The 24799-nt window shown below is 39.0% G+C and overlaps 1 protein-coding gene and 3 non-coding genes across 6 annotated transcripts; all 4 read right to left on the reverse strand.

The window, feature by feature from the left end:
- Positions 1-836: 836 nt before the first annotated feature.
- Positions 837-21231, reverse strand: KANSL2 (KAT8 regulatory NSL complex subunit 2). Of its 3 annotated transcripts, none has more exons than XM_077753280.1 (10): positions 21164-21231; positions 20360-20618; positions 19408-19586; positions 18762-18876; positions 13225-13388; positions 12834-13000; positions 11673-11769; positions 7980-8131; positions 3181-3300; positions 837-2506 (listed from the first exon to the last, which is right to left on the reverse strand). In XM_077753280.1, the coding sequence occupies exons 2-10, from the start codon at positions 20608-20610 to the stop codon at positions 2375-2377; spliced, it is 1377 nt and encodes a 458-aa protein (XP_077609406.1). In that variant the 5' UTR covers positions 20611-20618; positions 21164-21231; the 3' UTR covers positions 837-2374. The 3 variants fall into 3 exon arrangements, with proteins under 3 accessions (XP_077609406.1, XP_077609404.1, XP_077609405.1); XM_077753278.1 differs by having other exon boundaries at positions 7878-8131; XM_077753279.1 differs by having other exon boundaries at positions 2419-2506; positions 3115-3300; positions 7878-8131.
- On the reverse strand, positions 2707-2841 carry LOC144223005 (small nucleolar RNA SNORA2/SNORA34 family). Its single transcript, XR_013332518.1, has one exon. It is a non-coding gene; the product is annotated as a small nucleolar RNA SNORA2/SNORA34 family (small nucleolar RNA).
- On the reverse strand, positions 4218-4350 carry LOC144223004 (small nucleolar RNA SNORA2/SNORA34 family). Its single transcript, XR_013332517.1, has one exon. It is a non-coding gene; the product is annotated as a small nucleolar RNA SNORA2/SNORA34 family (small nucleolar RNA).
- Positions 11445-11581, reverse strand: LOC144223003 (small nucleolar RNA SNORA2/SNORA34 family). Its single transcript, XR_013332516.1, has one exon. It is a non-coding gene; the product is annotated as a small nucleolar RNA SNORA2/SNORA34 family (small nucleolar RNA).
- Positions 21232-24799: the final 3568 nt, after the last annotated feature.

Consider the following 24799-nt stretch of genomic DNA (forward strand, 5'->3'; position numbering starts at 1 on the left):
ATGCTCAACCAAGGCAGTACTGTTATGCTAAGGTTAGGAGCCTGATTGGAAAAACCTGAGACCCTGAAGTATGAAATTAAGACATCTGGGTGGAAGCCACCAAGAATACTGCCTCTGCAGACTTCCCTGAACTGTATTTGCAGAGGTGGCCCATCACTCCCTAGCAATAGCTAGCACTTCATCCATCCAGTAAGACTCCCTTTAATAAAGCCTTCCTCACGGAAAGCTGCCTCAACTTCATTTCTTTTCTGCCAGGGCAGTAACTATGGTTAAGTCCCAGTATAATCCAGCTGGAAATGCACTGGGTCGAATAAATTAAAGAAACTGTAGACAAATGAACTAAGAACTAGCTAGCATGTATTGGTAGGAGGCAGGGTAATACCCCTGGTATTGGATTTTAAGGGTGCCTAATCAAGGGCACCAGAACATAAGACTGGGTAAGTCATGGACTTGAGAGCATGTTCTCGGTACCCAGGATTCAACATCTTGGCCAGAAGCCCAGAGAATGTGGTAAAACTAGCTTCCAAGGAGCCTTTCAGAACCTGGAAAAAAATGATGGCATGCACTGAGCCAAGTGAAAATGCCAGAATTGCCCTGGCAGAAGGCAAAGGAATCAAAGGTGCAGAGAGGAGGATATTTGTGAGGCTACGAGGACATCCCCATTCACCAAAGCCATCAGGTAAGCAGGGCACCAATATTACTAAGTTCAGTGAGCCTTCCCTGGAGACCAGGACTGAGCTTGGTAATACCCACAAAGATCATGGGGCTACTAAATAATGGAAGTCAGGTGCGCAGCACTTTGACTGACAAAAGTCAAGGGACAATTACAGTATACCTCATTTTATTGCGCTTCACTTTATTGCACTTTGCAGATAACTGCGTATTTTTACAAACTGAAGGTTTATGGCAACCTTGCATTAAGCAAACGTATTGGCACCATTTTTCCAACATCATTTGCTCACTTTGTGTCTCTAGGTCACATGTGTAATTCTTGCAATATTTCAAACTTTCTCATTATATATGATCAGTGATTATGACTTACTTAAAGCTCAGATGATAGGATTTTTCTTAGCAATAAAGTATTTTTTTTACTAGGTATGCACTTTTTTAGACATAATGCTACTGCACACTATAGATTACAGTATGAACATAACCGTCATATGCAGTGGGAAACCAGGAAATTCACCTGGCTCACTGTAGCACTAGAGTGGTCTGGAACCTAACCCACAATATCTCCAATCCTATAATAGACGACTTCTAGAATAGGTAACTCAAACCTAAGTGAACTTCTATATTAACCCTATCTTTAGACTCATCACCAAAATGATCTTGACAATTTATGCGTATCCCCATGATCTAGCATCAGATCCATCTTCAATACAAGTTTTACATATATATTCCTAGATCTGGAGAATTCTAAGATGATAACCAGACATTAATTGGGAGAAAGAAAGGCAAGTGGGAGTAGGGGACACAGAGAGCAGGATAGAAAGAAGGAAGATACTTAGAACTGGTAGGCTTTAATAAGGAAGTTCCACCCCTTTCTACCTACTTCTTACAGGTTTTTATGTTATTCTCCAAACCAAACCAATTTACCAAAAATGTATCTACTTCTTGGGATGGAAGTTTATCTGTCCTGTTTTCCCTTTCCCAGAGACAACTCCCTAAGGAACCCCCCCAAAAAAGTATGTATATATATATATTCACAAATACAAATAAAACATGCATTCAAGTGATTGTTTTACATTTTCATAACAGTTTAACATTTAATAGAAACTATATACAATAATTTTTATTGTATCTTACATAAGATAGCCACTACAGAAATTTACATAGGTTAGAAGCAAGATGGATGGTTAAAGAGGACCCGGTCCTGTGGGCTATTCTCAGAGGTTATAGGTCAGAGTTCATTGGAGGGGAGAGGGGGGTTCAGATTACCCAATGAGGTGACAGGTAAAGAAACGCTAAAACATAGGCCATTAGACAGAGATAATTAACACTGGGTTTCATCAATATCCCAAGGGTACACATCTCCTACCTAAACACCTATGTGGATTTGTTCCAAGACTTGGGAGATTCCCATTACACAGATGTCTCTCCCCTCAGGCACAGTCCCAAATACTCTCTCAATCCCAGCAGCTCTGACAGGAATCACCTATCTCTCTTCCTTACACAGAGCGGGAAGACATCCACAACCTGTAGACACTACTGGTCCCTTCCCCCTAAATTTCGTTTGTTTGACTATAGCACTCAATAACCCAGAGGAAAAACAATGTATTCTGAGTTGCCCTTCAGTGAGAGATAGTCATAAATACTTGTTTCAAGAATGGAAAATTCAAATCCTCCAAAGTCAAATGGTTCCCAAAACAAACTATCAACTGATTGAAGAGGGTTCTGGCTTCCCATTTGCAGTAGTCGCTCCACTTTGAGGCAGTGGTACAGAGGCTTTCTCAGAATTTCGAGACCCCTGTGATCTGCACCCATCTCCAGCCATCTGTATCTGGCCCTGTTAAAAGAAAGTCACTTTGGTTACAAATCCATTCATTAGGGTCTGAAACATTAATCTGACTTATCAAGATCAAGACAGCAGAAATAAAATAACTCTGAGCAGCTGCTCTTTCCCATACTTAACACTCTCTGACCCTTGGAGTAAGCAGTCATTACTTGTAGCATCCCAAGGCTCTCCCAATGGGAGGGAGAACTGTGGGTTGTTTCTTCCAATGACACAGCCATTCTCTGCTGAGGCTCCAGAACAGCCAGCAAATCACAGGAAGATAGTCCTTTGGGCCTCTGCTTGAAACCAACAGCATAGTACAACTGCTAGTCTTCAGTCAGGGCCACTGGTACCCCACCCAAGGATCAAAGAAAGAAGCCACATCACATTACTTGTCTGTACTCTATGACAAAAACAATTGCAGTGCTGAACCCTCCCTTTAAAAAGAACCATTTATGTAGATTCCTTGTCTTAACCTCTTCTAGGTAACTAAATAAACGGTGTACTGCTCTCTGAGATTCTGGGACTAGTGTCCCATTAAGCGTTCTCTGTAAGGGCCCATCTGGTGAACTGCCACCTGGGGCACCTTACAATCCTCGTGTGATGACAACCCCACTCACTGGGAATACATGCTAGCCTTAGCCAGCAGGGAGACCTGTGCCTGGATGGGGCTGTTCTTCACTTGCCAGAATATCCACTGAGCCTTCAGCAATTTCTTTGACTGAATGATCTTCAAGGGTTAGTGAAGGATCAAAAAGCAAAGGTGAAGGAGGGCACTGCATACCATCACCCACAACATCCAAGTCCTAGGAAAAGAAAGAGAAAAGCCTATCAGCAACACCAAGGGAACCAATAAGCTGAAGTTGGCATATTTTTCAACAAACCTCAAAGCAATTCTCCCATACTTCCCTCACCCCCTTGCCCACCTTTAAACAAAAAAATTTTCCCAGAATGTCCAACAAATGGGATAAGGTCCAAAAGCACTAAGAAATTTTTCTTGCTGCTGAGTATAATGAACAGACCACTACAGTAGTCTAAAAACAACTCGTATTTTCAAACAAAAAAATTCAGACAGAAAGTAGAATAGTAGATGGAGGGAGAGGAAGCAGGAGTTACAGTTCAATGGGCAAAGAGTCTCTGGGCTGACAGAAAAGTTCTGGAGATGGTGATGGCTGTGCAATACTGTAAATGTACTTAATACCACTGAATTATACACTTAAAAATGGTTTAAACAGTCAATTTCATGTTACAAATATTTTACAAAGAAAATTTATTTTAAAAAAAAGCATATTCCCTCTAAGACTAGCTATAATCAACATCTACATTCACCAATAGTGAATATAATATGGACAATCAGCATAATCACAAACTAAAATAAATTACTGCTTTAACAGATTGGACAATTATCAGGGGGTGCCTGGCTGGCACAGTCGATAGAACATGTGACTCTTGACCTCAGTGTCATGAGTTCAGGCCCACGCTGGGCACAGAACTTACTTAAAAAAAAAAAAAAAAAGGACAATATGAGACTGCTTGAGTGATGTCCTAACAGCCACAGTGAGCTAGGAAATTCTATCCTGATTAAGTCCCTATCCCCACAAACCAAATCTCTAATTCTTAAACAAAAATACTCCAGTTGCTAACAGAGAGTGAGAGAGAGAGAGAGAGAGAGAGAGAGAAAGGAAAAGGAAAAGGAAAGAAAAAGTACAAACAATTCTATAAACTATGTTCTTCCAATTGAACTAGCCATTCCCAGTGGGGTGTTGAATGGCTAACAGACCACAGAAACACTTTACTCTTGGCTCCTGTTTGAAACCAACAGCTACTGCAAACCACTGGTCTTGATTCAGGGCCTAAAGCATTGAAAAGCCACAATGTGTCAAACTGACTTTCATGGCACCAAGAGTCTCCTGCGGACCTCTCCCTCACAAGAGTGAAAATTACCCAAGGGTTTCTACTCTGCTACACCCAGTCCACTTAGCCCCACAAAGCCCCAACAGAGGCTCTATGTTTCTAGTAGTTTAGCTTTATAAGAGGCTTAGTTCTATGCTTTTAAATTACATCTGAGAGTATGAAACCCTTTCCCTTTCTTTGGTGTGCTAATCACACTTCACAATAATTAAGATAAAGAATATAATTAAAGAATGTACTAGACTTAAAGCTGCTCAATTTAAGCAGAAATTTGGAAAACTGTACGGCCGGCTACCTAACATCCATTTCAGATGTGTTAGAAACTTCTGTACTATCCACAGAAGTCAGTGTTTGTACATAGTTAAGTCTATGAACTATTTTCTCCAATTCTTTTAATATGCACAATTATTATATAAATAATCAACATGGAATTTAAAAGAACTCATTTAGGTGGTGCAACAGAAAGTTTCCAAATCTCAAGATGACAATGGTAAGGAAATGTTTTCAAAACAAAATAGATACTGAAAAGGCTTTTCTCACATAGTTATGCTGTTACAAGAATTAAAATTGGGGAAAAGAACCTAAAATAAGAGAGGAAGAAAGGATCAGCAGAAATGCCTACACAACAGCAATATTTAGAGACAGATTTAAATCCATCAGAACACAAAGACAGAATACATACTTTGTTCTGATCTCAAAAATCACACACAAAAAGAGAGGAACCTCAAAGTAACAGGATTTAGGTATTAGGTTTATTAGTTGCCCAACATCCTTGGATCAAAGAACAGAAAACAGGCAAGCAGAATATCCAGAATGAAAGACTGAATTTTAACCTAGATTAATACCTAATGCCTGGTCTTCCCACAGTAAAGTTACCAGAAATTATTAACAAGTTATAGAAATGATACCTAAGGCAGAATGTAGGTTACAAGCTAACGCTTGGTGAAATTCATAAAGAAATCATTTTTCCCCAGCAAATTTTTTTACTAATAAATATATCCAGAATTATAGGACAAAATTTCTTTTCTAAACTGGATTTCGTTTCAACATTTTCTGGAGAATTTTTACCTTCAAAGATTAAGAATAAAACTAACTTTTAACGACCAGTATGGTTTATCAAAAGTACATTAATACAAATGTATTATACATAATATAATATACATAATACATATACATGATACAGTTCAAGTACAAAACTGATTGTTTATAACTTTTAAATCTCTAATATCAAAGGTTCATCTTAAAAACCCACTGGATTCCCAAAAATAAGGGATGACTTCTCATACATTCTTTTTTTTTAACTTTATTTTGAGAGAGCGAGCAAGCACATGCAGAGCTCACTCATAAGTGGGGAGGGGCAGAGAGAAGGAGAGACAGAATCCCAAGCATGCTCTGCACCATCAGTGGGGTGGCACAGAGCCCAACGCAGGGCTCGAACTCATGAGATCATGACCTGAGCCGAGATCAAGAGTCAGACATTTATCCAAGTACACCACCCAGGCGCCCCTCCCATACATTCTTTTTTTAAAAATCCAAGCAACAAATAAGAATTAAACAGATTTGACAGTATACTTTAAAATATTTTAAAATTAAGATTCCTTAAATGTCAAGTTTTACCTATGATCACATCTTATAATCTCTAATATTTTGTGTAACAATTCTCTAAAAATACTGAGATGACAAAAACAAGTGAAAGGGGAAACGCAAAGGTCAAACAGAAATGGTTCTAAGAAATTAATAATCAGACGAAATAGAAGCTACTAACCTAATGCATCTATATAAAATACATGTACTAGTTTATACATATTTACATTAATATCTACAAGTAATTTGGTAATGTAGTGCTTATTATGTTAATTTTTAGACCCTATAAAGCTCAAGTTACTAAAAGTTTAAAAAAGAAAGAAAGAAGGAAAAGAAAATGATACCTCTGTATTTTCTTCACATTTAAAATGAAGGAAAGTGGACAAAACTGTCCTTATCAATCTAGGACTATGTATTCTTTACCCTCTTCAACATAATCTCTTTGGAAAAACTTAGAAAGCACTGAAGCATATAATAAGGTCCCTTGCTAGTTTTCATATTCTATGAAATCTGTGTGAAAATTTTTTAAAAAGCAATTAAAATTAGAATAAAAACCATAATTTTATTATAAATGAAATAATGAAAATCAAAGTTTAATAGGCCTGTAAATGATACATCCAAAATAGGGGGGAGTGTATGGAAAAAAATTGGGATCAGTTTATTCTTTTGTTTTTTAAGTTTTTATTTATTTTGAGAGCATGAAAGTCAGAGATCTCAGGGTTGTGAGTTCCAGCCCCACAGTGGGTGCAGAGATTACTTTAAAAAAATAAACTCTTAAAAGAAAAAACAGGGACACCAGGCTGGCTTATTTGGGAGAAGCATGCAACTTTCTTTTTTTGTTTAAAGTTTTTTTACTGGGGGGGGTTGGGGCAGAAAGAGAGGTAGAGAGAGAGAATCCTGCCCAAGCAGGTTCTACACTGTCAGAGATTATAACCTAAGCCAAAGTCAGACGCTTAACTGACTCAGCCACCCAGGTGCCCCAGGATCTTTTTCAGATATTACCCTGGCCTGGATATCCCCTTTTTTACCAAGCGATACCCTTGAGGCCACTGAAACTTTGCTTCTACCCTTGGCAAACAATTTTACAACCTATATTGAACCTTCCATTTAGATCTGTCACAATAAACGACATGGTTATATACAACATACCTTTTATTATGAAATTCAGAAGAATTATCTTCAGAATATATAATGAAGACCTTAATCCAGAAGGCTAAATATTAAGCAAAGTGCTAAGATAGAGATGGTTTGTCAACTGATCCCTGAAGTCAGATAGTAGGATAGTGCTAATTAGGTTAACAAAATCAGAGATGGGTTTATGGGCTGGGACCAATTGAGCAACAAGCTTCAAAAAGTAATGTACATACTTAGAAGGTTATAAAAATAAAGAGATCACTGTTGTTCTAGTCCATTCACAAGAGAATCTATGATAACGTATCAAAAATAAAGCCAGTAGCCAGAGCTAAGTTTAGAGTCATCTTCTAGGGGGCATGTTAACCTGAAAAACAAAACCTTTACGAGTACAGAGCAAAAACACAAGCTTACAACTGTTAAGAGTAGATATTAGAATTCATTTGTATTACTAAGATCCTAGTGAATCACTCACCTTGTGGATGGGTACCAAATTTCCTGGCTATACCAAATCCAACCATACCTTAACTTTCCAACTTCCCATAGGTTACAATTTAATTTCCTTATCATTCCCTCAGAAAAACTCCTGCCAACTTAACAGTCTCTAAATCAATATGCTAACATACAAATACAACCATACATATATCATTTCAAAAACTTTATCAACTCTCCTGGCCACAAGACTAACCCTAGTCTCACCATTAATAAATAAGGCCTTGCCTCAAAGGCCAACCAGAGCAGAGCTTCTCTAACTTACATCACTGAACTCCAGAGGTAAACTCTCAGTGGGCTGAAGCTCGGCAGCACTCAAGTACAGATCCATGGGGCCGGCTTCCAGATCGTCTGGCACAGACAGTACCTGCTCGGGCTTATACATCTGAGGAGGCAACTGGAAATGCAGTGGGCAGCAGGGATCCTCAGAGAGGCTTACAGGAACTGGTTTGTTGCAGGGTACCTCTTCAGATCCCTGGCAGCATTTGAAGAGAACCTGATTCGTGTCCTGACAAATATCTGTAGAAAAATGGTCAAGGGAAATAAATCTATCGGAGGCACAAAATAGAAGAATTGTCTGCCATGTAAAACCTAAGATGTGGACTACAGAGACAACTGGTTACATCTGAAACAGAACCAAACCCAGTTAACAATTTTTAAAGTTCTTCTCAAAATAAATGTCATTCACTAGCATCTAATTCTAGCTCTAACAGTAATTTAAATCTAGTCCCCAATCTACACTTCAGGATCCCAGTCATTTAAACCAGTGTCTAGACACTAATCTTGTTCTCACTGAGGAGAGTCAAACAAAAAACATTTGAAAACACAGTGTTAAGCAAACAGCAATGACAATCCTAGGTCTCTACGCCTATTCAGAAGAAACATGTTATGGCAAAGGCAGGTAGACAGCTTGCAGAAGCAGTACCAACCCCTTCCAAGAATCAAAAGATACAAATGTTTCTGCTCTGTTAAGCAGACTGGTGAAAAGACTGCAAAACCTTTTTGAATCTTATTTCCAAACTGTTTACATGATATACTTAAAGCAGCAGAGAACTGGGGAAAATAGAACCTCTAGTAACTAGGTATCTTATCTTGACCAAAAATAAAAATAAACTTATTTCCATGCTCCCTTCCTTTGTTGGGTGATGGGGGTACTAATGCAGAGGAGGTTGCATGGTCCTCCAAAGAGAAAGGAAACAGAATTTCCCACGGAAAGGAACTTCAGGAATATTCCAGGAGCACTAACAACTTCTATTAAGGGTAAAACAGAAAAGGGCCAGTTTCCAAGTTGGCAAAGAAGCTCTGTAAGATGAATCAAAATTAAAATCATCATTAGGTAAAATAACAAAATTTAGTTCAAGTTACTCTATGAAGTAGTTTTTTACTCGTGATACCATTTCCTGAAATCTTAACTATATATTTTTTCCCTAGATTAACAGACAACTGTTATTTCAAATGTGGGCTTATTTTTAAACCAGAAAGCTCAATTTCCTATAAAATAAATGTACCCAGGATTACAGAATTATGAGTAAACTTTTCTCCCGAATTTTGTGATAATTCCTAAAAATTAAAAAATCTAACATACAATTTATTTTTAAACCAAATAAAACTTCTTGAATAAGACATTTCTTAAAATCAATTCTTGGAAATTTAAGCTGGGTTTACAGTAAGCCTCAGGTTTACTGAGGTTATACTGGCTGTCGGGTGTACTACAGGGTGCTTAGCAGCACTCTGGCCTCTACCCACTAGATGTCAGTAGCATCTCACTCTCACTCTTGAGTTAGACTAAGTAAAACTGTCTCTACACATTGCCAAATGAGGATAAAATGGCCCCCAGTTGAGAACCACTCCTCTAAAGGAACCGTAAATAGTACAAAGTAAACAGTATTTATTGAATGAAAATGAACAATCAAATGAACAAGCACATGAATCTAATGGGAACAATCAGATCTGCACTGCTGAAGAAAATCTAAACAGTCTCCAATGTGCTTAAAAAGCCCAATCTTATTAAATTATTAATACTTAAAATCAATCTATTAAATTAAATGTTTTAATCAGAACTTTTTTCACAGAATTCAAAGGACTTTCATAAGTCTCTTATTTAACACAATATATCTTGGAAAAACCCTCCCCCACATCCTCCTCCACCCCCTTTCCTTTAAGATGGGGACAAAAGAGACAAAGAGAAGGGAATGGTTGACCTACAACTAGAGTCTGGGTCCTTCACTTTCAGTCCAGTGCTGTCTCCATTAGACCAGAGTAAAGAGTTAACAGGTCACCAATGGCAGTCGCATCTTTCTCTGGGAGAAGGACTTAAGGAAGGGTAAGTGACTTAAGCAACTATGGAGCGGAAAGGAAAAAAGCATAAAACAAAAAAAAATCATACTTCCCTTCTCTTTTCAAATACACTTCATTTTCAACTTTGCTTTTTAAAACATTAATATTCTAATAAACTATTTTAGTATAATACTGTAAGTCTAAAATACAGCTTAATATCTGTAAACTGAATTTTTTTAACTTATAAAGTAATTCAAGCTCACTGAAGAAAACCTGGAAAGTACAAGGCCAAGGAATAAGGGGCATTCATAACCCCACCATCCAAACTAGTCAATTTTTACTTCCCCTCCCAGGATTTGATTATATGGAATTCCATATCCTATTTTTGTCACTATCAAACATTTTCCTATGTCATTCATTTAAATGTTTAATCCTTGAACCTATTCCATATTATGTTGTATCATAATTTTCTTCTTTGTTCCCCATCTCTGAGAATTTCAAGACTGTCTCTAGTTGAAGGAGTTGTATATAAAAATAATGGTTGCATCTGATGATCTCCTTAAAATAAATTCTCAGAGGTGACACAATCATATCAAAGAATATGAACACTGTCAAGCTGCTTTCTAAAAAGTTTGTACCACTTGATCTTCCCATGACAGTATTTAGAAGGATCCATTCTACCATAACTTCAGCCTGAAATTCACTAATTAAATATCATATATACACAAGTATCAAATTCATAGATTAAAATTTTCATTTCCAATTGCATTTATGTACAGTGAAGGTAAACACTCTTCCACTATCAGCCACTTCCTACTTTTAAATCTGTCCACCTTTGCCCATTATGTTTTGGGCATTTATCTTTAGATTTTAATTACCTTGCACAAGTATTTTGTATATTAAGGACAACAATCCTTTATCAGACATTTATTGCAATAATTAATGAACTGGTAAAATATTCAATAAGTAGAACAGAAAAAGTCTTTTCAAAAGACCAAGAAAATGTTTTTGTATCTTTTTTAAGATACATTTTATTTTCAAAATATTTTATATCTCTTGCCAGACAAACAAAATCCTTCATTAGATAATCATATTTAACAAGTGCTTTTACTGTGAAAGTAACTTACTTGATATCCATAATAAAAGTGTACTTTCACAATCCAATAAACAACTCAAAAAGTCTTATAGCCTGATAGGAAATGTGATCTCACAGCCAAATCAAGAGATGCTATGATGGTTCAAAGGTAAACTAATTGGGAGAGTATGGGATAGAATCATTCCATTTTTGGAAACGGTTAAGTTTCCAATTTGAATGGCGTCTAAAACATACAAATCAGGGCCCTGACCATACAAAAGGTTAATTTCTCAAAGGAAGGTCACAGTTCAGAACCTATTGTTTTTTGGTGGAAAACCCTCAGTAATTTTTTTTTTGATAACTGGATTTAATTGTATTATAATTCTAATGAACAAGTTCTATCAGGGATCTCTATAGTTTAGAATCCCAGTATTAATCAACATCAAATAAATATTAGGCCACACCTATCTCTAATGACTCAGATGTTTCTTTCTAATGAACTGACCATTACATTTCCAAAGTTCTGAAATGGCCAACAGACCATAGAAAGACATTTCTTTAGGCTCCTGCTTGAAACCAACAGCTTCAACAAACTGCTGGCCTTGATTCAGGGCCAAAGGAAAACAAAGACCTTCAATTAAACAAACTATCAGAGATTCCCACCAGCCTTTAGTCTAGCTAGCAAACTGAACTGAATAAAAAAGATACGGGTAAGGCAGTGTCTGGTCATTGGAAGAGACTGATTGGAACAACGAACATCATCCACAAAGGCCAAGCACCTCTGACTGGAACGAGTCGTATGAGCCTAAAATGGAGAAAATAAATAAACTATCAAAAGAAAATACAATTATCTATGAGAATATTTAGTTATAACATATAAGGTACATCCTTAAAAGCCAAAAACTCAATATCTGACAAATTTACTCACTAATACTATATAAAAGGAAAAAAAGTTAAAACCTCATGTTCAAATAGTGAGTCAACCCTAATCCAAAATACTTCTCCAAATTATAAGAGTGTGATCAGCCTAAATGTTTTCAAACTATTTTGTCTTTTGAAACCTTTTCTCCCTTTTTAGGGCTTGAACTCATAACCTCAAGATCAAAAGTGGCATGCTCCACAGACTGAGTCAGCCAGGCACCCTAGCAAAACACTTTTTAAAATTGTAATTTTAGGGGCACCTGGGTGGCTCAGTCGGTTAAGTGTCAGACTTTGGCTCAGGTCATGATTTCATGGTTCGTGGGTTTGAGCCCCACATCAGGCTCTGTACTGAACACTTGCTCACAGCCTGAAGCTTACTTCAGATCCTGTGTCTCCTCCTCTCTCTGCTACTCCCCGACTCGCACTCTGTCTCACTCTGCCTCTCAAAAAAAAAAGTAAAAAGAAATTTTTTAATAAAAAAATAAAATTGTAATTTTATAGGTGGCTAGGTGGCTCAGTTGATTAAACGTCTGATTTCAGCTCAGGTCATGCTCTCACAGTGCATGAATTCAAGCCCACATCAGGCTGTAATGACATCTCAGAGCCTAGAGCCTGCTTCAGATTCTGTCTTCCTCTCTCTGCTCTTCCCCTGCTCACTCTCTCCCAAAAATAAATATTTTTAAAATGTCTTAAAAAATAAAATTGTAGCTTTATGTGGAGCCTCAACAAACAAAACAGATAAAAATGGAATTATCCCTATTGAAGCTGAGACCAAGGGCTTAAGAAACAAATTAAGAATGATCACTTAACTGTGCTCTTTTCAATTTACCCCACATCCAATTAAATTAAATCAGATTTCAGAGCCAAAACTGTACAGTATTTTGACTACTACCCTAATTTTGTAAACAAAGCAAATATATACCCTTTAGAAGTATAAACACAAATTACCTGTTGGGCAGCACCATCTGTGGCCAGCATTCTGCGTTCCTTCAGCTGCCTATGTAATAAGGCTTCCACTCCATAGCGCTGACGATACCGCCGAAGACATTTTAGACGTTTTAAGTTCTCTCTTTCTTTGGCCAAAAGTCCCTCTGGGCCAGTCAGGAGACTACTACCTGGTGAGTCACAATAGTCATGAGGTTATGTGCCAAGTTATCAATAAAGGACAGCTTCCCCAAATGAGCAAGAAATAAACTGGGAAATCTCTGGCCTTAAGATAGCCACCTTCAAAAGCAAATTTTTCACTCCAGGTATCAAGACAGAAATACATCTAAGTACTAGCAATGCACATGTTGAACCCATAATACTACAGCTTATTGGGAGTTGGCATAAAACTTGCCTAGAGCTTCATGTTCCACTTTCCGATTATGTAAATAACGCCGCTTCTTCTCTTTGAGCAGATGCTGAAGTCGTTTAAACTGATCAATGTACAATGACTGCAACCGAATTAGCTTCTCACGCATAATCAGGGCAACTTCTTCTGCTGTATAAACACCAGCATGTCTGGAATGAAACAGAATTCAGCAAAGCATAAGAAAACACAATAAAACTAGGGGCGCCTAGGTGGCTCAGTTGGTTAAGCATCCGACTTCAGCTCAGGTCATGATCTTATAGTTAGTGAGTTTGAGCCCGGCATCAGGCTCTGTGCTAAGAGCTCAGAGCCTGGGGTCTGTTTCGGATTCTGTCTCCCTCTCTCTCTGCCCTTCCCCTGTTCACGTTCCATTTCTCTGGGTCTCTCATAAATGAATAAATGTTTAAAAAAAACAAAAACAAAAAAAACACAATAAAACCAAAGCTTAAAAGGCGTCAAGGGTAGAGATGAGACTTAACTTTGTTACTTAATAAGAAGTCACCCAAATGTCTATTAACTGATGAAGATATAGATGTGGTATATATATAAATGGGACATTTACTCAGCCATCAAAAAGAATGAAATCTTGCCATTTGCAATGTGGATGGAGCTAAAGTGTATTATGCTAAGCCAAGTAAGTCAGAGAAAGACAAATACCATATGATTTCACTTATGTGGGAGTTAAGAAACAAAACAGATAAAAATATGGGAAGAGAGGGAAAGGAAGAAGGAAGGAAGGGAGACAGAGGGGAGGGGAAGGGGAGGGGAGGGGAGGGGAAGGGAGAGGCAGGGAAAGAAATCATAAGAGACTCTACAGAGAACTGAGGTTGCTGGAGAGGAGGTGGGTGGGGGACGGACTGGATGCGTGACAGGTATTAAGGCATGCACTTCTGACGAGCACTGAGTGTTCTGGGTTTTGTTGGGGTTTTTTAAAGTTTATTTTTGAGAGAGAAAACGAGAGAGAAAGCACATGCACACAGAAGGGGCAGAGATGAGAAGAGAGAAAGAATCCCAAACAGGCTCTGCACCATCAGCACAGAGCACCATATGAGGACTGAACTCACAAACTGTAAAATTGTGACCTGAGGAAGTTGGAAGTTGGTCGCTTAACCTACTGAGCCACTCAGGTGCCCCAAACATTGGGTGTTGTATGTAAATGATGAATCAATGAATTCTACTACTGAAACTAATACTGCACTGTATGGTAACTAACCAGCATTTAAATAAAAATTAAAAACTACAATAGAGGTCAGCACTGAGACAATCACCTTATTAAATACTAACATTGTCATACAACATTCAAGTTGTTATTAAAAAACAAAACAACAAAGAAAATTTCCAAGTATGGATATTAAGGTATGATCTCATAGTATGAGGAAGGGGAGATGTTTCATTATTTTCCCCAGTTGTTTACATTATGTTGAAGAAAAAGTGAAGATATGGAACACTCAAAAACTTTTATTAATCTACCTACATTCCTACTCCATTTCATAATTTAGTCACCTGCCAGTCAGGAGAGATTAAAAGTGTTCAACTTAGTAGCATTTATATCTTAATATATTTTAACTGAAGTACAAAACGTAACAAATAATTTCAATTTCTAATTTAAAATACATTTTTTTTAAAGTAGGCTCCACACCCAGTTCAGAGCCCAACTCAGGGCCCAAACTCATGACCCTGAGATCAAGACCTAAGCTGAGATCAAGAGCTCATTCAAGAGAATGAGCCACCCAAATGTCCCATAATTTGAAATACATTCCTATATTGGAGTTTACGTGGGCCCTTAAAACACTGGTCCACAATGGCTATTCACTGTCCTCCAGCTCATTTTCTTGACAAATTTCTCAAAATACAGTACCCTAGGTTAACCTTTAACTTCCAAAAATTTAGATCCACACTAACTTCACTACGCTCTGCCACCAATTATAAACAGAACTTTTTAAAGGTATTGTACTGATTATAATGAGGTCACATAAGCCAATGAGTTTAACGGTTTAATTGGAGACTTTCCAGATTCTGATTTAAGTAACTCAAAATGAAATGACCAGTTGCAAATTTAAATGACTATTGGTTCCATTTGCCTTGTGTAATCATTAAACAGGAAGAACAAACTAGATACATAGAGTTGCTATTTTCATTCTGAGTAAAAACTTATTTTCTTCATTTTAAAACACAACGTATTTGGGGTGCCTGGGTGGCTCAGTCAGTTAAGCGTCTGATTTCGGCTCAGGTCATGATCTCACGGTTTGTGGGTTCGAGCCCTGCGTCAGGCTCTGTGCTGACAGCTAGCTCAGAGCCTAGAGCCTGTTTCAGATTCTGTATCTCCCTCTCTCTTTGACCCTCCCCTGATCATGTGGTTTCTCGCTCTCTCTCAGAAATAAAAAACGTTTTTTAAAAATCTTAAAAAAATTTTTTTTAATTAAAAAAATAATAAAACACAATGCATGCAAATTACATACTCTAACTAATTTTAGGGGCACCTCTGTGGCTCAGTCAGTTAAGGGTCCAACTCTTGACTTTGGCTCTGGTCACACTGTCACCATTGAACCTCATGTCAGGCTCTGTGCTGACAAAGCAGAGAGCTTGGAATTCTCTCTTCCTCTCTCTCTCTCTGTCTCTACCCCTCCCCTGATTGCTATCTCTCTTTCAAAATAAAAAAAACACATAGAATAGGGGCACCTGGGTGGCTCAGTCAGTTAAGCATCCAACTCTTAATTTCAACTCAGGTCATGATCTCATAGTTTGTAGGATAAAGCCCATGTCAGGCTAGGCACTGACAGTGCAAAGCCTGCTTGGGATTTTCTCTCCCTCCCTCTCTCTCTGCCCCTCCCCTACTTACAATCNTAAAATCAGGTACCAGGACACACTGGTGGCTCAGTCGGTTAAACATCTGACTGGTGATTTTGTCTCAGGTCATGCTCTCAGTTGTTGAGATCAAGCCCTACGTCAGAATCTATGCCAACAGCCAGAGCCTACTTGGGATTCTTTCTCTCTCAAAATAAATAAGCAAATATTAAAAAAAATTTTTAAATAAAAGTAAGCACCAACTTCCCTTACTCTGATATTCATAAATTTAAGTCAGGGTTTCATTATGTAAATGCATCTTCAACAAAGAGGGAACCATCTTACATTCCTTGTATATGAAATAGAGTCCCTCTTATTAAAGGGCATTTCCCCAAATTTATTTTAAATTTTTTGAAATTTTTTTTATTTATTTCTGAGTAAGACAGAAAGAGACAGCATGAGTAGGGGAGGGTCACAGAGAGAGATACAGAATCTGAAACAGGCTCCAGGCTCTGAGCTGGCTGTCAGCACAGAGCCTGATGCGGGGCTCGAACCCACGAACTGTGAGATCATGACCTGAGTCAAAGTCAGACGCTTAACAGACGGAGCTACCCAGGCGCCCGCCCAAATTTATTTTAATAACAACGAAGACTCAATAACCTGAAATGACATTTACCAAAACTAATTCTAAATGTCTGAAGTCATACAATAAAAATTACTTTTTAAAAAGAGAAAGATTTAAGTTACTCTTTTTTTTTTTAACTTATCTTGGCTGGATGTTTTTGTTGTTGTTTATTTTATTTTAGAGAGAGAGAATGAGAGTGGGGGAGAGGGACAGAGGGACAGAATCTTAAGCAGGCTCCACACCCGATCTCACTACTGTGAGATCAGGACCTGAACTGAAATCAAGAGTCGAATGTTTAACCCACTGAGCCACCCAGGTGCCCCTAACAATTACTCATAGGCTAAAACTTCACCAGTGCTGGATGTTGTTATAAACGGACTTTTTAGATTACTTTTTACAAAGCAATTAAGTAAATGGTTACTTTGAGGGAAATCACATATACATACCAATAAGGGGGGAAAGAAACTATGCCAATACTAATCCTAGTTAGGATAAAATCTCTAATGACATCATCATAAACAATACAAAAAGCACCCTTCTGGAACAAGCAAGTGAAGAAGATAGATGCTGTAAATAGTTAATGATTCAAAAAGTGGTCCTAGAAACAATGAAACACTGGCACCAGAGATGAAATTAAAAGAATTTCATTAAATATTTTTATCAAATTTAACAAGACAGTAATTTGCAACCACATTAACAAATTTAATACTATAAGAAGACATTTAACAACTGTATTTACATCCCTAAAAATGCAAATATTTTAGGAGGCCAAAATTTTTTTGGATAATCTCATGGGTGAATTAAGGGAAGCCTTATATTTAGTTGCCTAATAGCTGAACATACTTGGGGCTTTATTTTCTCCCTTGGAATGTTCCTTTTAGAAGATATTGACACTAAATACCTAGTCCTTTTAACATTTATAATAAATTAACTGGTATTTTTAAATTACACTAGCATAAATGTGTCCCCAAAAGACTGATCCACTCTAGATTACTACTGACAAAATCAAGTTTCTGGACCTTCAAAGCTGAGTATTTACCACACCAAAGGACAGTCACTTTGTGACCCTACAGAGCATATACCTCTTCAAAGGAGCAAGTTTGGCATTTCCAGAAGCAAATGGAGAGCAAAAACGAATGTTTGGTATAAAGTTACCAAGTAAACAAACCAAATAAACCAAAGTTACTGTGGGAGAATCCTCCTAGATAACGAACATTCCTTTTCAAACTACTTACATGGGACTTTCAAATAAATACTTCCTGAAGAGCGGACTATATGGACATTACTTAAGAAAAATCGATGAAATTATTATACTCAGAAAATGTAACCCTAAATGACTTTTTATGAACAGACTAGAAATTCATTACCCCTCCCACCATTTATAATATTTCTATGCAAACTGTCAGTAAGAAGTGTTAGACAGTAGTCAAAAAGAATGCAGAAAACAACAACTCAAGTAAACTCAAACCGTGAGACTTCTGAGTGGCAGTTTTTGTTTCTGCAACTCCTGAGGTGACCATGGGTTAAATGAAGAGTAGAACCTTATTTAGTTTAGATATAATTACATACACTAATTACTCACTTCTGGGTTTCTACCTCAGTTTCTCTTAGCCTTGAAACCAAAGGACAGTCTTAAACATCTTATTTTTCTACCAGGAAAAAAAACTCATAAAATGTAACTCTGAAAAAAAAATGTCTTCAAGTATAATCACATTTTTGTTCCTCAGATTTAAGCCAGGAATCCACTCACATCAATCTCCTCTTCTCTAACTTCTCTAAGCATTTCTCAATCAACCTCCCATTCTTATGTCCAAGAAATTTCGTATTTTCTCCCCTATACATTCTCATGTGTAGAATTTGATATCTAACTCCCCCAAATTCCAAGACTTCCAAAGAATAATCAAATTTTGCCTTGCAGCAAGATGGTGATGAACCAGGACACTTTAACATACAGAAGCTACTAAGCTACTATTGCTCACAAATAACTAAGCTATCTTCAACCTGGCTAAGTTATTAATCTATTAATAGTTTACTATAGTTAGTTAATAGCATTACTGTAGTCCACATACTAACTGCAAAAAAATATTTAAAAACCTTACATGGAGTTACAACTTACTTTAGGGGATCTTCTTGATCACTGTCTATGCTATCAGCTTCACTGTCAGGGTCACCTCTCCATGTCTGATCCACAGTAATGGGTTCCTGCTCCCCATCACTCCAGCTGTCTTCATCTGAGGCAAGGAAGGGAGAGCAGCCATTAAGACTTCCCACCTCTGTAACTCCACCACACAAAACTAGATTACTTAACACATCAACCCAAACCTTAAAATTTAAAACAGAACAAACAACCCTCCACCCCCAAAACTTGGCAGAAAGGCACTAGCAAGTAAAATCGGCTTAAAAAATACAACCCAGGTAAGAGTACTTATAACATAAAGGAGGTAACCATGCCCTCAAAAGGACAGAAAGGTCAATTCAAAATTATTCTTGCTTCCTGAAATTACCTTGCCTAACAAAGATAAGCATAAAAACAGCCATGGAAGAAATAGTCATAAACCCAGGAAAGTAGACCCAAGCACAGGCTACTTCAAACCGAAAAGAACTTGTGAACATAGCAATCCTGGAATTCTCATCAAATTGTCAAAGATTTACAGTATTACTGTATTATTATGTGCCATATACATTCAAGGGACTGTGGCAAACCAAAGTAAGTTCTTTGACTTACTCTTTCCTTTTTTATTCTAAGGAGAGAAGATCCTTACCCAGAATTCGGCTGGCTTCACTGCGGCTACTTTCTGGAGTCTGAGACCCCAGCTCTGTCTTAGCATAGGAGCTCAGCTGGCACAAGAGTGTTTCACCCATAGGCCCTGGATTGGTCTTCTTCATTTGAGCATGAAGTGCCAGGGCATTCCTACGGGCATGTTCAGCACAGAAAGACACCCTAAGGAGACAAAATTTTAACATTTTATACTCCGTTCCCTTCTTGAAAGAGTTCAACCATTTTCACTGTCACTAATCTTGAGATCGTTTTTAGGAAATTAAAATTACTAATGAAACAGAGTAATTTAACTGCCCCAAGGTCAATTTATTTAGTATTACTACGGGGAAATGCAGATATCATAATCCGGTGCTTCACTCATCAAACAAAATATTCCAACTATAAAAATGCTGACATCACCTTAGATCAAATCAAAGAGATCTTCTTTCACCTTTCAAAATTGATTCTGGAAGGCAACTCTACACTTCAATTCTGTATCAATTCACTGAGGATAAGAAGGTGTGGGACGCAATTTTAAAACCCAATTATACATGCAGAATTAACTAGCCAAGTTGTTTCTACATGGATACTTTTGCTTATATGATGAAAGCAATAAAGCCTTTCCCAGAAGAATACACATACACACAATTTTGCATATTACTTAACAAGGATCAGGGCCCACCCAAAGGGCCATGGACCCCAGGGTTAAGAATAATCTAGAATATCTCTTTATTTTATGGACAAGAGAAAAGGTCTAAAGAGAGTAACTGAGTAGACCAACTGGAAGTGGTCTCTTTCCAGTTTTCAATGTTTTTACTTTTTCTTCCCAAGTATATATCCATAACCCCAATTTTACAAAATTTCCAGCTATTCCCAAACCCACAATATACCAAACACACACCCCATCACTTTAAAACTAAAAGTACAAACGACGTAGATTATCTATACATATATACCCATCTTTCTTCTCAGGCTTTGGAGCAGCACTGGGACATCTTTTTCCATTCTTCGTCGATATATAACTACACTGCTTGAAGGGTGCATTCTTATCTTCAAGGATATGTTTAATGCAAAATTCCTGCCCCTCCAGACGAGGCTGCGAGCATGGGCGATGAGTGAAGGAACAAGATAGAGGCTCCTGAGACCTGGGCACTGGGGTTATCCTCCCCCGATTGGTCGGCAAGACGTGGATCCGAATCCTGTTCATACCAAAACCTGCAGGGTCACACACACAAAAAGCCCTTACCCTTCCCGCAATTTCCTGCTCCACGACATCCGGGCAGACTGCGGACACTTTCCAAAGGACAAGCAGAAGTCAAGCTCTTTAACTCCCCTCCGCATTGGTCTCCCCAGGCCATTAGAAAACCTGTCTCACTTCAGCCTCTCCCTCATGCCCGCTCCCACCCTGACCACCAGCACGTCGTATCTCACACTCGCACGGCCGGCGCACGAGGAGGGAGCGCCCGCCCCACACGGTGGCGGCAACACCGCAGCGCCCCGCCCGGCCCCCGCCTCTCTGCACGCCGCCTTTGTCCCAGCCCGCCTCAGAGCTCACGGCTGGGCCCTGCCCGTCCTCGGCCGCCTGTGCAAGCGCCATTTTGTCCTCCGGCTCTGGGCACTGGAGAATCTGGCTTCTTGGGGCCTATAAGAGGAAAGCGACCTCCAGGCTGATCGAGACAAAGTAGCAACGCGGGGAGGGCAGGAAGAGCGGAGCAGCAGCCTAACTGCAGAAGGGAGATCGAGCACCGCCGCCATCTTACCTCTGCAGCCGCGCCGCTCCGCGCCGCGCCGCTTGGCCTCTGGCCGCGCCAGCCGCTTCTAACTCGGGCCCCTCGCCTCTCCAGGCTCCGAATCCCTGATTGGCTACTGTGCCCATGGCGGTGTGTCACCATTGGCTGACGCCAGCTACCTATCATGCTTGGGGAGGCGGGGCGCTGAGAAAAAGCGCGGCTGAGGTGGCTAAGAGGACCTGTCCGTCAGTCAGCAACCCCGCCCCGGGGAGGGTCAGGTTGAGGGTGAGCGGGCTGCGGGACTCGTTCGCGCGGTGATTTTTTTTTCTACGTCACAGCGCGGCTGCTTTAGAGCTACTTTTGGCAGTGCTGTGGTCCTAGGCTGCTGTTACCTCACCATCCCTACACGGCGGGTAAAAAAATCAATCATATAGAGGCCAAAGGATCACGGTACAGTTGACTCTGTTTATACAGGAAAAAGCTGTAGTTTTCTGTTACGAGCAGTTGGTTTATTGAAACATTTTGAGTACAGAGTCTGGGAAGTTATAAACACTTGATTTTTCAGAGCAACCCTAAGAGGTAGAAGCTATTATTTTCCATTTTACAGATAAGATAACCAAGTAATAAAATGGGCTTCTATCTAGTAAATGGGAGAGGTGGGTGCATTTGAACCCAGCCCTCATTCTTTATCCCTTACTTCCTCTCATATAGTACAGAACATTGAACTGAGAATAAGGAAATAGGAGTTCTGGTTTAGGCCCTGCTTCTCGAAAATTCTCTACAATTTCATACTAAGTAACGGAGGTATATAGAAATGGTAGACAAAATCCCGGTTTTATCATACTTTAGCAATTTTTAGTCAACGTCTTTTTCATCTCCGCCACACCTCTTGTAGAAATGAACCAACAATCTCTCCTTCTAACCCTTTTGGATCTTTTTTGCATCCCAACCTTCCCAAGCTTCTTTATCTACTGTCAGTTTCATTTACGATGTTTCTCCAGTACCAATGAGCAGGTATGATTCACAGTGCAGATGAGTATAGAGAATCTACAATGCTCAAACAACAGCAGTCAGCTTAGTCACAAATGATTAAAACAAAAATGGGAGGTGGAGTAGGTAGAAGAGATGCCAATTCGAAATTAGGGCATCCCTAGGAGGCCCATTCCTGAAATTCATTCAACAAATATTTACTGAGCACCTAAGTGACAGGCACTGGACATACAGAGAGAACAAGAAAGATTACTCTTTTGGAGTAAACATGCTTGAGCAGTTTGGGATTGTGGATGCAACACAAACAATATTAATAGCAACTGTGATTTATGCACATAAGCAAACACTCCAACCTTCAGAAGAGGTACAAAGAAGACATTTGTTATAAACACTCTACAACTCCAAACTAGCTGGAGGCAACCACATTAAAGAAAATATGGGAATCAGAATCTACAACCAGGCACAACCTGGCTGGCTCAGTCCAAGAGCATGCAACTCTTGAACTTGGCATTATAAGTTCAAGCCCCACATTGGGTTTAGAGATTACTTAAAAATAAATTCTTAAAAAAAAATGCAACCAAATGTAATATCATAAAGGAATATTAAAACCCTACTATAGTGAAAAATGAAAAGAGGCTTTAGGAACTAGACAGGGATACAGCAGACTTTCTTTAATTAGAAAGTCTACTATAGGTCTTAGTAGGAAAAAAAACCTGTTAAATCCAAGAGAGGCAAAAAATTGCTATGTAGAGCCACTTTCTTCTAAGTGGGAAAGAAGGCAGATATTATTAAAGGGTCAAGATGTTAGCAAGTTCTTTGTGCTGTTTAACAAAGTAGATGGCTGTTTTTAATCCACTGAACACTTTGCTAGCTATTGAATAGGTTAAAGTGGACCTGAGGCTCTTTGTAAATAAAATTTGGCAAGATGAGTTTTTTTAAGTGATCTCTTTTTTATTTAAGTAACCCCATGTAGGGTTCAAACTCATGACCCCAAGATCAAGAGTCGCATGCTTTTCTGACTGAGCCAGTCAGGTGCCCCACAAAAATGAATTCTTGAAGGAAAGAGAATTTTTCAGTAATTTGGAGTTTTGGGGACCAATCCTAAAGAAAGGTATTTGTGTGAGAGAGGCAGAGACAGAATAAATATGAATGAATGCCAAACTCCTCCTCTTTCTGTAGTCATCCTCATCTCAGTATGACAACCCCATTCTTCCAGTTTGTCAGGCCAAGCACTGGGAATCATCCTTGACTTCTCTTCCAACTTTACAGCAGATCCTACTAGCTCCAACTTCAAGATACGTAAGTTCTCATTACCTAGTCCGAGCCACCCTCATCTGAATTACTGTGAAAGCCTCTTTGACTCCTGCAATCCATCTTAAATACTGAAGCCCAAATGAACACTTTACTTTTTTTTTTTAAATGTTTTATTTATTTCTAGGAGAGAGAGAGAGCGAGACAGCGTGAACAGGGGAGGGTCAGAGAGAGAGGGAGTCACAGACTGAAACAGGCTCCAGGCTCTGAGCTGGCAGTCAGCACAGAGCCCGACGCGGGGCTCGAACCCACACACCGCGAGATCATGACCTAAGTGAAAGTCGGACGCTTAACCGACTAAGCCACCCAGGCGCCCCACCAAATGAACACTTTAAAACCTAAGCTAGATCATGTCACTCGTCAGCTCAAAGCTTTTTCGATTGTGCATTTCACTGTCTACATAATGGCTTACAAGGCCCTGCAATATTTAGCCTTCCACTGCCTCTGTAACCACGTATCATACTAGTCTCTCCTCACTTGTGTCCATATTAGCTACACTGACCTCCTTGCTATTTCTCAAACATGCCAGCATGTTCTTACCCAGAACCTTGGCGCTTGCTTCCTGAAATGATCCTGTAAAGTTCTTACCCCAGCTATTCCCATCGCTTTCTCTCACCTCTTCCAGATCTTTGAACTGTAATTTCATGAGGCCTTCCTTCCTAGCCATCTTATTTCCGTTTCAAGAGCCCTAGCTACACACACACACAAAAAAAATCTCTATCCCTCCTTCTCCACTTTACATTCTCCAAAGTATCTGTCATCTGATATACTGTTTTACTTGTCTCTCCTAAAACTACAATGTGTAAGTTCAATGAGGAAGGATGTTTATGAGTTTACCACCATATTCCCATCAGTAAGCAGTACATAGCACTTGATAGGTACTATTTTCTAATGAAAGAATAAATGTAAGGCAGCAAAGTGCCTGAAACTACTCTTCAGAAAGGTCTATCTAGCATTCAATTTTAACTTGCTTTTATTGCTGTGGTTTTTCAGGTACCTGTTGGTTCTGTGTTATGTGAAATGAAGAAACGGTGCAAAAAAAGGTAGCACATGTAGGACAGGTGACATAAACCACATCAGTTCAGAAATAGGCCCCAGAGCTACAGATTGCAGTAAATAGATGCCTCTTACAATTGCCTTTTGCAATCCACAAAAGACATAGAAAGGGCTGCAAACTCTCCTCAGAACATTGAATGATAGAGATCAAGTTGATCTTACTCAGCCATGAAGTGTCATGGAGACCAGGATCACGTAAGCATTTATTAGGTGAAGCCTAATTCTATCAATTGGGTGGCTCAGTCGGTTAGGCATCGGACTTCGGCTCAGGTCATGATCTCACGGTTCGTGAGCCTGCATCGGGCTCTG

This window comes from Crocuta crocuta, unplaced genomic scaffold (genome assembly GCF_008692635.1).
Source record: "Crocuta crocuta isolate KB4526 unplaced genomic scaffold, BGI_CrCroc_1.0 scaffold30, whole genome shotgun sequence".
NCBI classification, from domain to species: Eukaryota; Metazoa; Chordata; class Mammalia; order Carnivora; family Hyaenidae; genus Crocuta; species Crocuta crocuta.

Bases quoted from the DNA above. Each gene is read 5' to 3' on its own strand.
- KANSL2 (XM_077753278.1), bottom strand. From the start codon at position 20,610: ATGAACAGGATTCGGATCCACGTCTTGCCGACCAATCGGGGGAGGATA. The intron at 13,001-13,224 runs GCAAGTTTTATG...GTGACTCACCAG, and splicing joins AGTGGAACATGAAGCTCTAG to GTAGTAGTCTCCTGACTGGC. The intron at 8,132-11,672 runs GTATCTTTTTTA...ATTTTTCTACAG, and splicing joins GACCAGACACTGCCTTACCC to ATATTTGTCAGGACACGAAT.